Here is a 13,075-nt window from a genome sequence, read left to right as displayed (position 1 = left end):
TGCACCAAGAATCCAGGTGTTCTGCTGGATTGCGTTGCATGAAAGATTATTGACTGTGGATCAGCTCCAAAGAAGAGGCGTGCAACTCCCAAATAGGTGCAACCTGTGTGTGATGGATGAGGAGTCAAATGCTCATCTTCTACTCAACTGAGACTTCTCTCTAGCAGTGTGGAGGTCCACTCTGAGTTTCTTTAACTGGGTATGGGTAATGCCGTCTAACATTCCTCATTTATTTCAAGCCTTTCTCTCTACACCTTGGCCCAAGGCAGGCAGAATTCTTAGGAAAGCTGAGCTCTCAATCACCATTTGAGTATTGTGGTGTGAAAAAAACCATAGGATCTTCAGGGGGGTGAGATCCTCAATCTACCAGTTGGCAGAAAAAGTAAGGAACCTGGTGGCTGGGCCTCCAATCACTCTCTTTACAAGTTTTCTTCTTTCACAGATTTTCACAGCAATTGGTCTAAGTTATTGCTCCTAGCCAACCATAGAATCTCGAGAGCCTCTTTGTGGAGACTACACTCTTGCGGAGACCCTTGCCCTTTTGGAGGGCCTTCACAAGTTTTATCAAACTTGGAGTCACAACCTAGTGGTCGAAGGTGATGCCAAGAATATCATACACTATGCATCCAATTGTTTATCATGGCCTTGAAGTCTCGACAACATTTTTGAGGAGCTTCTTCATTTAGCAAGCAACTACAGGACTTCCTGGCGCCATGCCTAAAGAAGCTAACTTAGAAGCCGATCGTCTGGCAAAAGACGGGGCCTCCCTCAATATACTCCCGAACACTTAGGCTTTTGTGCCAACTGTTTGTCTTATGCCTTCCCCTCTAGCGGCTGGTTCTTGCCTTGTATTTTTTTGGACCCTCCGGGCTTGTATAGTGTGACCACCTTGGTCACCACCTTTTTGTATATTTTACTACTAAGAAATGCAATTATAGTGAATTTCTCTCAAAAAAAAAGACATTAATCCAATAATCTCCATTTAACACACCCAGTGATACAATACCACGAACGCTATTACTTTTTTCAAAAGCCATTATTTTGTTCCATCAACATAAAACAATGATAGAATACACTTGCAAGTATCTATACATATATTTATTGGAGAGACAGAGAGAGAGGTATCTAATCTTAACCACCCTTCAAATACAAAGGTTAAGGTTAGAATGGGTTGTAATGGGAGAACTTACCAAATATTTGGTTTCTTTTCACTAAGGATATCTTTTATAGGTAGCTTGGTCATTGAAGGTACTTATGTAATTATCACTAATCCAAAAATTATTGTTGATTATAGCTTGTTCACGTGTTTTGAAAAGGGTATTTTTGCCATTTCAAATCTATCAAAAATCAAATTCAAATTTAGAAAAATTCCTGACTTTTTGAGTCTTGTTTGAATTTTGGAAGTAATTTGAAATTACAAATATGCAGTTTCTTTGAGTTTTCAATCAAGTTATTGGCATTGTAACTTTTAGGTTTGTAAGGGTATTTTGTGGTGAAAAGTTTTGAAGTTAGAAATTTTAAGTTCAGCATCAAAGGGGTATAGCTTCTGTTAAATTTATTCTCATCATCATCAAAGCCTTTTCTCAATATTTGGGATTGACATATACATAGTATATACATACATACGTGCATAAATACATACATACACATGCACACATACACACACAGGTTGAGATTAGAAGGGGCTGTGAAGGCTGGATTTATTAAATTTATGTTTTTTTAATAAAAAATATTTTTAGTGGGTAACTTGGAACTAATGAAACTTGTGTAATTGGCGCTAATTTAAGGGTATTTTATGGTCAAGATTTGAGTGGTGTAGCCCACGAACGCCTCCCCACCCCCCCCAAAATAAAAAACTAAAATTATATATATATATATATGTATTTTTAAATATTTTAAAAACCCATGTTCTTCGCATTCATATGATCCAAAATTTTGGACTCGCGCTCTCTTCGTTCTCACAATCAATACCAAAAAGAAAAAAATTGAATTTGCACCTTAGAAAAGACCAAAATGAGTCACTCTCCAACAATGAATCTAGATTGTCCATCCATTTAGTAGACATTGAGATCTAGGCCTTTAAGAACTCAAAATCAATTTTTTGTCCTTTAGAATTGTTTATCTAATGCCTATAAGACCATCTACAAAAATTGGAATAAAATCAGAATCCCTTTGAGGCCTATATTTGAACATCTCATCAAATGGACAGGCTATGTCCATTGGGTTAAAAAAAACATTTATGGCATGTTTTCAAATTTTGTTTTCTCAAGACTCTTCAACATAGTCAGCGTATGTTAAAAAATTCGGTAAAAAGAAGTCCTAACATGGTTTTTAAAAATATATTTCCATATTACCATAATATAGCACACACACACGCACATGCACACATATATGTTACAAAAAGGGTAAGATCCCAATACAAAAAGCAATTATGAATCTTAAGTAACCGGATTATTTTTTGTCCAGTTGCAATTAGTAGTACTAAAAATTAGGTATTCATAGAATACACCACCAAAGGGATTTGTACATAACAAATTTAATGGAAGTGCAAGACAATCCCAAATCAATAGTTACTCTCCCAACTCCGGTATGAGAAAGGAAGACCATCTCACCTCAGTTTCCCTCATCACATAGGAAGAGGGAATTGAACTTCCAAAGATTCCACTCCATACAAAACACCAAATAGATTTCATGTCCCCCATCTAAACATAATCTCACTCCTAAATTCTACAAATATAATGTGAAAACATATTTAAGCCCTAAATTTCTATTAAACTCCCAAGAACTCAAAATTCTCAGTTTTTCATGTAGTTCGAAGGCTTGAAGTTAAGTCTTGAACAATGCCACGTTTATCGCATATTCTTACAAGGGAGATTGTCATTGAATCAAAATGGGAAGAGTATGGCAATTAAAGGTTTAGCCATATGCATAGTCAGCTAAGCTTAATAACTTGATCATGTTCATGTCTAAGAGCCAAAGGATGTTGAAGCAATTCATAGTAAATGGCAGCATGGTCGTAAATGTGGTTGTTTCATTTATAGATTTATTTCATCAGCCTTTTTCCCAAACATTTGAGGTCGGCTACACGAATCTTTGTCCACCATTCGGCTCTATCAAGAGTCATACCCTCAATGAGGCCATAAGTTCCCATACCTTTTATTACTACTTTCAATAATGTCCTTTTGGGCTATCCAGTGCCTTTTTTGAGCCTTGCATTTGAACTAACTCGTACATCCTAACAAGTGTCGTACTAGGTCTGCACTACACATGGCCAACCCACTTAAGTCTACTTTCTCTAACCTTATCGCCTATTGGTGCCACACCTAAGTTCTGCTGAATGTATTCATTTTGAATTCTATCCCTTCTTGTCGTGTCACTCATCCATCCAACATCCTCATCTCAGGTCCTATGGGTATGTTGCTTTTTGACCATTCAACATTCTACCCCAAAAAGTAAAGATGGTCTCACCGTTGTCCTAAAGAACTTGCCCTTCTTCTTTTTTTGATGAATTATAGAACTTGCCCTTCATCTTCATTATACACGGCGATCGCATAAAACTGTAGTTGCACATCTCCACTTCGTCCACCCAGCCCTAATTCTATGTGCGACATCTTCCTCAATCTCTCTATGTTCCTGGATTATTGATCCAAGATATTGAGAGTGCTCTTTTGGTATTTATGGCCATCAATTTTAACTACTATCTCGTCTCTACTCCTATTACTACTAAACTTGCATACTATATACTCTGTCGTAATCTGACTAATTTTAAAACCTTTAAATTCCAGAGCATCCCTCTAAAGTTCTAAGTTTGTGTTGGTGTCGTTTCGGGTCTCTCGATCAAAACTATGTCGTCCGCGAACGACATACATCTTGGTGCCTCTCATCTTGTAAGTGCCTAGTTAAGTCGTTCATAACTACGACAAAGAGGTATGGGCTCAACGCTGACCCCTAATATAGATCTATTGTCACTAATGTCTCCACTAGTTGTTCGCACACTAGTTAGCGCTCCCTCGTACATATTTCTCACCAAGCCAATTTAGTGTCAGAAGACTCCTTTCTTTTCTAACACCAACCAAATTAAATCTCAAGGTACTCTATCACAAGCTTTTTCTATATCAATAAAGACCATGTGGAGGTTTTTTCTCTTCACCCTAAACTTCTCAAACAGTTGCTTAAGTAGGAAAATAGCCTCAGTTGTTGACCTAACTGGCATAAACCGAAATTGATTTTTTCATACACTTGTTTCATGCCTTAGTCATTGCTCAATCACTCTCCCACAAAGCTTCATAGTGTGGCTCATAGTGTGACTTATAAGTTTGCTCCATTTAAAGATTTATTTGGCCAAAAAAATTTGGAAGATTGTTTGGAAATTAAATAACAAAATCAATGTTTGGAAAAAAGAAAAAAGACAACAAAAGTTACAAGCATGACAAACTCCATGTTGGACTTTTTACATTTTCCCCAAGAGACAAAACTCACAACATTTTGAATTTTTTTTTTACATGTTTTACCCATTCATTTTATATGAGTTTCTTGTCATCAGATTGCATTAGAGGTTTTAAATACATTTCAAAATTACTTTCCTGTACACCCTATGCCATAACCAGTAAGACCATTAATAAACAAAATTAAAAATTTATATAAAACAAGTAGTTTATGAGCAAGGTCAAAAGAAGTCCTTTTCATAAAACTACCTAGGTCACGCATTAACCTATAACATAACAATAATGCATTCGATTGACAGCAAAAGAATTTTGCAGAAAGCAGTAAAAGCTACCTGTTTGTTGCAATAAATACATGATATATTTCGAAATTGATGAAACCATTCACCACGATTTTATGATCATGCTACTTGCTCTTCAATTATATGAATAGTTTTTGGGCCCTTGTGTAAAGGAAGTGATATGATTTGTCTCTTTGTTTCATAAGGCCTTGAATATCTGATGCATCCCCCACTGCTCAAAAATAAATAGGAAAGCTATTTCCAATATAATGACTTTATAAAAATTTAAAAAAATTTATTGGAAGCAAACCAATAAGGTGCTTTGTAAGGAGCATCCCCTAATGCAATGAAATTATTGTTAACAAAGTTCGATGATAAGCAACATAACAACAGCATATTCAAGTAGATCAAGGTTCAATCATGCAAAAGAATGATATGCATGAAAAACATAATGTGAAATAACACACTAACACAATTCACAAGCTAGATTGTCTACCGTAGTTAGTTTTCAAAGTTCTGAACAAGTGAACATAAAAAAGTAATCAGGACACTAAAGATGAATTAAAAGAAACAATGTCATGTTGCTTAATTCAAAAGTTATATACTTTAAGACGCATATTCACTAGTTCTATTCAGACCAGACCGGAACCTCCAATCCAATCTCGCTGACCAGAAACCAGTGGTCATACTGGTCAAACATGGGGTTCTAGACCAGTATGGCCACAAGAATAGGATAAAACCAGGGAAAATCTAGTTCGATCAGGTGGACCAGCAGGTCAAACCAGTCCAGACTGAACAGGCCAGTCCAAAGTGTATTTAGGTGGAAATGAAATTTTTTATATTTTTCCAGCCATTTTGGCCATACTCTTTTGTCCTTTTAGACATGTTTAGGGACTTCTTGGCCTAAAATACCTTTCAGGTGAGATTTGAAGGCCGAAAATTTTAGAGAGAGGAACAGCTTTTTTTTCCAAATCTAAATTGCCTATCTCTACCCCAAAACCTAGCACATAGCGATGGATTTTTTTAGTGCTTCAAGCCACTGGATCTCCATTCTTTGTAAGTGATTCAAGTAAGCAACCTCTACATTTTTATTTTGGTTGACTCAACTTTGGAAAAGTTCTTTTTTTTTTTCTATGCATTTGAAAGAAATTACAAAATGTAAGGTTTATGGATTGTTAATGTGGGCTTCTTATATGATTATTTGAATACACTAGATTGTTCATTACATAACGTGATGGGTTTGTACAAGGTATCCCTTGTGGTGGGTTTTGGCCTTCGGGGTAACAGAGTAAAAGGTAGTGGTGTAGGGCTTTGAACTATCTAAAGCTTTTGAATTTTCCATTTTTGTGGACCTGCTCTATAATTATTTGATTTATTGATTGTTTATTTGATAATGTAATGAGTTTGTGAAGGGTTCTCTTGAGGGTATTTGTCTATAAATTTTCCATCTTTTTTCAATTTATTTGTATTTTTTTAAATTCAAAAATTTTGACTTGTTTAACAAGTCCAACGGAACCACTTCCTCCACCCAGTTCGGTCCTGATAATATTGGTACTTAGAACTACTTTTTTCTCGTGTTATTAACTACCTAGTTCTATAAGATCACTTTATTTATGTGTCTTTGTAGGAACATCTTTATAAGTCCATACATGCATGACACACACCCACATACGCATTCATACAAAATACACACAGATTTCTACAAGTACAAATATTTGTATATGAAACCATATGCATGCTATCACAAAACCATATTAGCTTCCTACCTCTCACGATCTCTCTCGACAAATAAGAAAACCATAAGCATACATGAGCATCTATACGTAGGTAATTAATATATGTGCAGATCAACTATGTGACATGTACACACGAAAAATGCATGTGCATTGCTGTGTTGGTGCACATGTACAAATGAATGTTTGCATGCATAGGCAACAGACCAGGCAACAATGCACAGTCACAAACAAAACCACGCATATCTGCATATTATCTATGATTTCTTACATAAATTAGTATTTACAAATGGAAATGTACACAATGAGACTATTTACTTTTGATAAAAGGACACAATCATCATTGACCGTTGGATTTGAAATCGGGCGGTTGAGATGTGTCATTGTTTGGTCACAAAATCCAAAATAAAATTTCTCGAATGTTGTGACACTTTATCTATTGGATTTCTCATCCAATGGCTAAAAGTGATTGTGACCTCCTGGTACCAATAAATGAATGGTCTCATAGTATACAATCCCTTTATAAATATGCAACATTAGTTATACATTTTCAACACGTGCCAGCATGAACATATAATGTGTTATTGTTGGTGGACATACAGTGTGTAAATACATACATGTAAGCAAAGATACAAAACGTCCTCTAAACTGTATTTCAAGCAAAGATACAAAAGGTCCTCTAAACTGTATTTCAAGCAATTAAAATGAATGAACAAGCCAAAAGTATAGACACGCAAATGCATCAAGTTTACCATATGCCGATCAATTAATCAATAGAGCACTCGAGCTAAACAAAAACATGAATCAGTTTACAAAGTGGATGAAACTTCTCTCTGTGATGAGAGAACTAGGTTAAACTTTAGAACGTAAAAGACCCAACATAATGACATGCATCAACGGCCCATGTTCCAAAGTATAATACAACATCAGAATGAAAGGATTATTATGTGTAAAGCAACAGACTGAAATTATCCAATCATTGGGTTGAGAATAAAATATTGACAATCCTGGAAAGAATTTAATACAAATGAAGGAAAATACACTAGAAAAGGACTAAAGAATTAAGTTCTTATGGATTTTCTGTTGGAAATTTTCATGGAGGGTCAATGAGTTGCAATAGGAGGCAAAGTAAAAATAGATTTATGATAGATATCATCTCGTAACCTAGTTGATTAAGTAAGGTGATCCAAGAATATGGATCACAATGGGGAAAACATGTCAAAAAAACCTAATAGAGATAAAGCATTTCAACATGGCGGACAATATAGCAAGCAAGTCAATGTAATGATAAGTTGTCAATCATGGACTTTGTAGATTTTCTTTTAATTGCATTCGAAGTTAGGTCAGAGAGTAGATGATGGATCGCAAACCATCTTCAGTCAACAAATAACAATTACTGATATGGGAAACTTTATCCTTTGCACTTCACTGGTTAATGAGAGCAGGTGAAGCTGCCCCCGCTCCCTTAGAAACAAGGAGAAATGCTAGAAAAAATTATGCAGATCATATAATCAATGGAAATTGTGTTCCAGATGTGACACAAGCTCCCTAACCAGCTCAGGTCACTACATAAGGAATGGATGCTTGGGATTCTCACCCTTTGATCTACTCTATCTCTGTTATGTGCAGCAATATTGCTTTAAAACAAAGAAAAGTAATTTAAAAAATAAAAAAAGGATAGTTCAAATTTTTTTTTCTAGGAGTAAAGGTGGTTTGCACTCCCATCACTATTTATGTGCCAGTCACAGTCATGTTTCTTCAATCAATGGAAGTAACTAAGATTTAAAAAGCAGCAAAATGTACTAATTTTAAGTGACCGCATACGTCATAAGTTGATCAAATGACTGTAATGCAGCGAATGAACAGTATGGAGGAAACTATGTTGAGACCCCAATAGATAAAGTAATTCCAAAAAGACACGCAGTCAGTAAGCAAATCAATCCTTGCACTATGGATAATCATTCAAAAAGGCTTTTAAGTTCTTAAGAAGTTCATGGAAAGAGTATCACGATGACATACAAGCTATTCTGAGTAGCAAAATAGTAAAAACTCATAAGAAATCCATCAAGTTTGTTTGTTGATCAAATGGTCGTAATCCACCTTTATCTTCTTCTTTTTTTTTCTTTTTTTCTTTTTTTTTTTTTTCTGAGGGATCTAGTTCTTTTTTTTTTTAAAGGTGCTAGTAATTGAGATAATGGTTGACAAGGAGAAATTTAAACTTCAACTCTGACAAAGTTATAATTATTCAAACCCCATCAATAAAACTAATTGAAAAACTGGCTGTCACATATAATCACCACAAAATAACCATGACAACTTACTTTTTGTACAAATATCTCCAGATCAGGTAAATGCTTGTCAAATGCATTGCAAACAAATGAATTCTCAAAAAAAAAAAAATGCATTGAAAATGAATGAGTCTCATGACACTAGAAGTCCAAACCATATCGAGTTCTATTCCTGCTGATCAGATAAAGGATCCTAAGATTCATAACAAAACCAAAACAAGTTGCTTAGAAAAAGTGCTAACTGACAAAAGCACTGATTTTGGGCCCTAAAGTATAAGAAAACACGTTACCCACAGACCAACCGAAAGAAGTGCTTTTCTTGATTCTACAAGGCTTATTTATGAGCTATCAAGCCATGCTAATATAGACAAAACTAAAGCATGAAAGAGCTCTAACCTGTACAGTTTTTGTCGGTATTTGATCTCTTCCGCATCTGTGATCTGTGTATAGAGAGAGAGAGTGATCATTGTGGAATACACAAGATTTCCTTTGCACATTAAGAGCTTGTTCCAATAGGTGCTCCAATCTTCTTTCTGGAATCATGATAGTGGGTGGCAACAATTTCTGCAATTCTTCAAGAAGATAGAATCTTGGGTTCATATTTGAACCTAAATGGTTGATGGATCTCACCAGTTCAAGTTTTGGAGGTGACACTATAAAGGCAGCGAGCTCATGAAGTCTCCTTCTGTTTATATTGAGAGGGGTAATCTCCGATCTCAGTGTCCTCAATGCCTCGGAAATGCTTCCCTTAGCTAGAAACTCAAAGAGCTTTTGCTCCAAAATTAAGAAAATTGAGGATTTGAGAGTGTTTTCATCTAGTTGACCGATTTTCCTAAGTGTATTCACACTTTCATCCCATTTACCTTCAAGTACTTGCTGTCGAAACAACTTTACTTGAGAAGAATGCAACGGTATTCCAGACTCTTCCTCCAGGAGAGCACCACTCTTCTCATAACCCAAGGAATAGAGAGCTTTTGTGATTATTCGAACAAGCTCCACCCTTCTAATTACTCCTTTGGAGCCAACTGTCTCCTCATCACCATGAACAGTGGGAGAGCTGGCCATTAAGACTCCAACAGAGCCTAGTGGCCCTGCCAGAGGCAAATCCTTTGATATGCTTCTTATGTCTCTTGGGGAAATCTTTAATCGTTTCAAGGGTGGATCATCATCTTCAACACCTCCCATGAAATGTCCAAAAGCCACGATTCAGCCCATAAATATCAAGGCTGGCACAGTAAGAGAGAGAGAGAGAGGGGGGTAGAGAGAGAGAGAGAGAGAGAGAGGAAAATAAAATGAATTATTCTAGAAAATGAGAGAATTTGCTAACGCTGAAGAAAAATGATTTGCACCAAACACTCCCTGCAAATCACAAACTAGTGATCCTTCCTGCAAAGAAAGACAAATGGTTACTTCTTTTAAAAAAAACAGATAAGACACAGATCTACAAAATCCATAAATTAAATATCACATATGCTTGCCACTATGGAATCAAATTAAGAGAAGACTAAGGGCCAGCTTCTCGCCAGTAAACAAGTGTTATAATGATAAAAAATAAACAGTAAACACATGTTCTAATATCTTAAGTCCACACATAAAAACAAAAAGTGTGCATTTTCAGGTAGAAAATAGTACTAGAACTCATGAGCTGAAAGGCTAAAATGCAGAACATATTTGCACAGATGATCCCTTAAAGAAAGCAAACACATGCCTTCTTGCTAACAATACAATGAAACCAAGTACTCATGTATGAGCAATCTGAAACCATCCAAGAAACTCAGCTAAACACATAAATTTTCTACTGGTAATCGATAGCACCCATTGTATCATAAAGCCATAAATAATAACTAGCACAGTGAAACAATATCTTCAGAGCAGTGTCCATAAAGACCAAAGTACTAAATCCAAAAGCAAAATGGCCTGATAAAGATTTTATGATTTCTCCTACTAAAAAGAATGCAACATTCCGACTAAAGAGTAAGGACTAAAGATTCTATATCAATGAGTAAATTATAATAATTGGCAATGATCAGAGCCTCAGAGGCGATATAAATATAATTACAAATCTAAAAACCACACCAGCTCTTCCCACTGAATCGAATATATAATTTTAAACAATTTAAGCATTCGATGATCATCTATTTATAAAAAAATCAAAGAACATTACAAAGAAAAATTTGAGAGTAAAATGTCTCAATTTGCATCTCCATATGTTCCCATTGACAAGCCAATCATACTTCTATGAGTAAGAACAATGAATAAAGCTGCTCAATAGACATTATTGTGAATAAAAAGGGTCAAAGAGAAAGAAAAGAGAATGAGATAGAGGGAGAGAGAGAGCAAAAAAAGCATGCAGCTATTAGATTTCGAATATTATGAGCCACATAATCAATATTGTTATTGCTACCAAAATAAAAATTAAAAATCCAAATTTAATGTATTTGACGGTGAAATATGAAAGATGAATACCGATATACACTGATCAATGAAAACAAAAAAGAAAAGAAACAATCCATCATCAAAATAACAACATATAATCGCTCAAGAACCCCCAAAAGAACATAGTTTAAGAAAATAATAATAAAGGATCAATTGCATAGTTCATTCATACCTTCAATCTGATCAAAAATAATTCTTCAGATCTAACCAGGGGAATCTACAGCCCAAAGAGCCAGTGCAAAGAAATACAAAGATTAATGGCTATGACTTTCCAGAACCCAAAAAGAATTGTCCTCTTTTCTACTCTTTTCTTTTGGATGTGTTGGTCTGATTCTAGAGAGAGAGAAAGAAAGCTAGAGAGAGAGAGAGAGTTTATTGAGAATACTCAAAAACCAATTTGGAGAGCCAAAATAAGAAGTCCTAGGATAAATAAGCAGAGAGGAGAGAGAACCAAAACCCTTAGAGCTTTACCCCAGGCCAAATGTAGCTTTTAACTATGGTTTGTATTGGAACAGGAGATAGAAACAGCCGTAAAGAGATAGAAACACCCACGTTAGAGAGAGAAACTCCCATTTTTAGAGAGAGAAACCGTCCTCTTGGTGCTCCATGTGAACATGCCACCATTAGTGTGGTGATTATCAAGCATTTTTGCATATTAAGGTAAAAATGAGGCTTATAAAAGCATATCTCCTTTGATTATTAGTGAAGGACTAAAGTGCCCTTGGCCCTTTCCATAGATCACTAGGCACCTGACCACTATTGCCAAGAGACCTCTCTCTCAAATGACCAATATGCCCCTTGAAGCAAACAAGCATTTCCAAAGTATAGGTGTTGTGGGATTCAGCAATTAGCTGGTGATAGGTTTAATTAAGTCAAAATTGGTGAGGCTGCCGGTCTAACATGTTGAACCAAATGTTAAAAAATATAAAAAATAATAATGGTAATAGTATGAAAATGTTATATGTATAGAAAAAATTTATATGGAGCCGAGGCTTTAAATAATCAAATTAAAACCCACCTCAAAATAACTCAATAAAAAATATTGTTTTGAAGCTCAAATATAATCAAATTCATCATCTCGACATCAAGATGTATGGAAATGAGAAAAAAATGGATTTCAAGTTTTGGAAATAGTGCATATTGTAACACATTTTTTTACCGTCAATTTTCAAGATTTTCAAGTTTTATAGATTTGCTCGATCTACACTAGTTTTTAAGCTTTAAATTTTATAATTAAAGATAAAAGTATATTAAGGCAAAGATTTCTAGTATTGAAACCATATTTCTCAACACTATTTGAAGGTGCATTTTACTTTGATTGTTTAGAGCCTCAACTCTATACAAACCGCTCCCTATATATATATTACATAAAAAGCATACCACTTTTGTTTAATAATTCTAGTCAAAACCGGTGTTGAACTATACATAAAATAACAAATATTAGTTTTGACTAGTTTTTTACTAAAATCTATTTTACCTTTAACCACACTAGCTAGGGCACCGGTCGATGGTTACCAGTCTAATTGGCTAGTTTGGTTTGTCGTGATAAATATTCCAAATTCAAAAGGAGTATGGAATTATATAGACTATGGTAAGAATTATATACCTCTTTTCTTCTTTTGAATGCTAACTTGGGACCTAATTATAATGCAACATTAAGTATCACATTCTAGCACCTCTCACCTTGACTACCTATGTCTAGAGCCCACTCTCATATTTACCTATTTTGTTTATCCATGAGCGTTGGTGCTTCTTTGGCACAAACAGTTGCTCACCTTCACTGCCCATGGAGACACACACATATATATTGGATCAAGAACCTGGATGCTACATTGACACTGAGTATAGAATAGCATGGTAATATGGCGTACACCACAATGATATCTACCATCCAA

General features: G+C 35.3%; 1 protein-coding gene across 1 annotated transcript in view; it reads right to left on the bottom strand.

The window, feature by feature from the left end:
* The window catches only part of LOC18435894 (transducin family protein / WD-40 repeat family protein), a 33,416-nt gene extending 21,300 nt beyond the window's left edge, over positions 1-12,116 (bottom strand). The window contains exons 1-2 of the mRNA XM_006845927.4: positions 11,353-12,116; positions 9,141-10,130 (exon numbers count right to left, since the gene is read on the bottom strand). Coding sequence (XP_006845990.1) covers positions 9,141-9,929 — 789 coding nt within the window. The 5' untranslated portion in view covers positions 9,930-10,130; positions 11,353-12,116. The remainder of the gene's footprint in view (positions 1-9,140; positions 10,131-11,352) is intronic.
* Between the last annotated feature and the right edge of the window lie 959 nt (positions 12,117-13,075).

This window comes from Amborella trichopoda, chromosome 2 (assembly GCF_054954075.1).
Source record: "Amborella trichopoda isolate Santa Cruz 75 chromosome 2, AtrichopodaSantaCruz75HAP2 v2.0, whole genome shotgun sequence".
Classification (NCBI taxonomy): Eukaryota; Viridiplantae; Streptophyta; class Magnoliopsida; order Amborellales; family Amborellaceae; genus Amborella; species Amborella trichopoda.
Note: the sequence above shows the minus strand (reverse complement) of the source record. Positions and strands in the feature narration are given on the sequence as shown.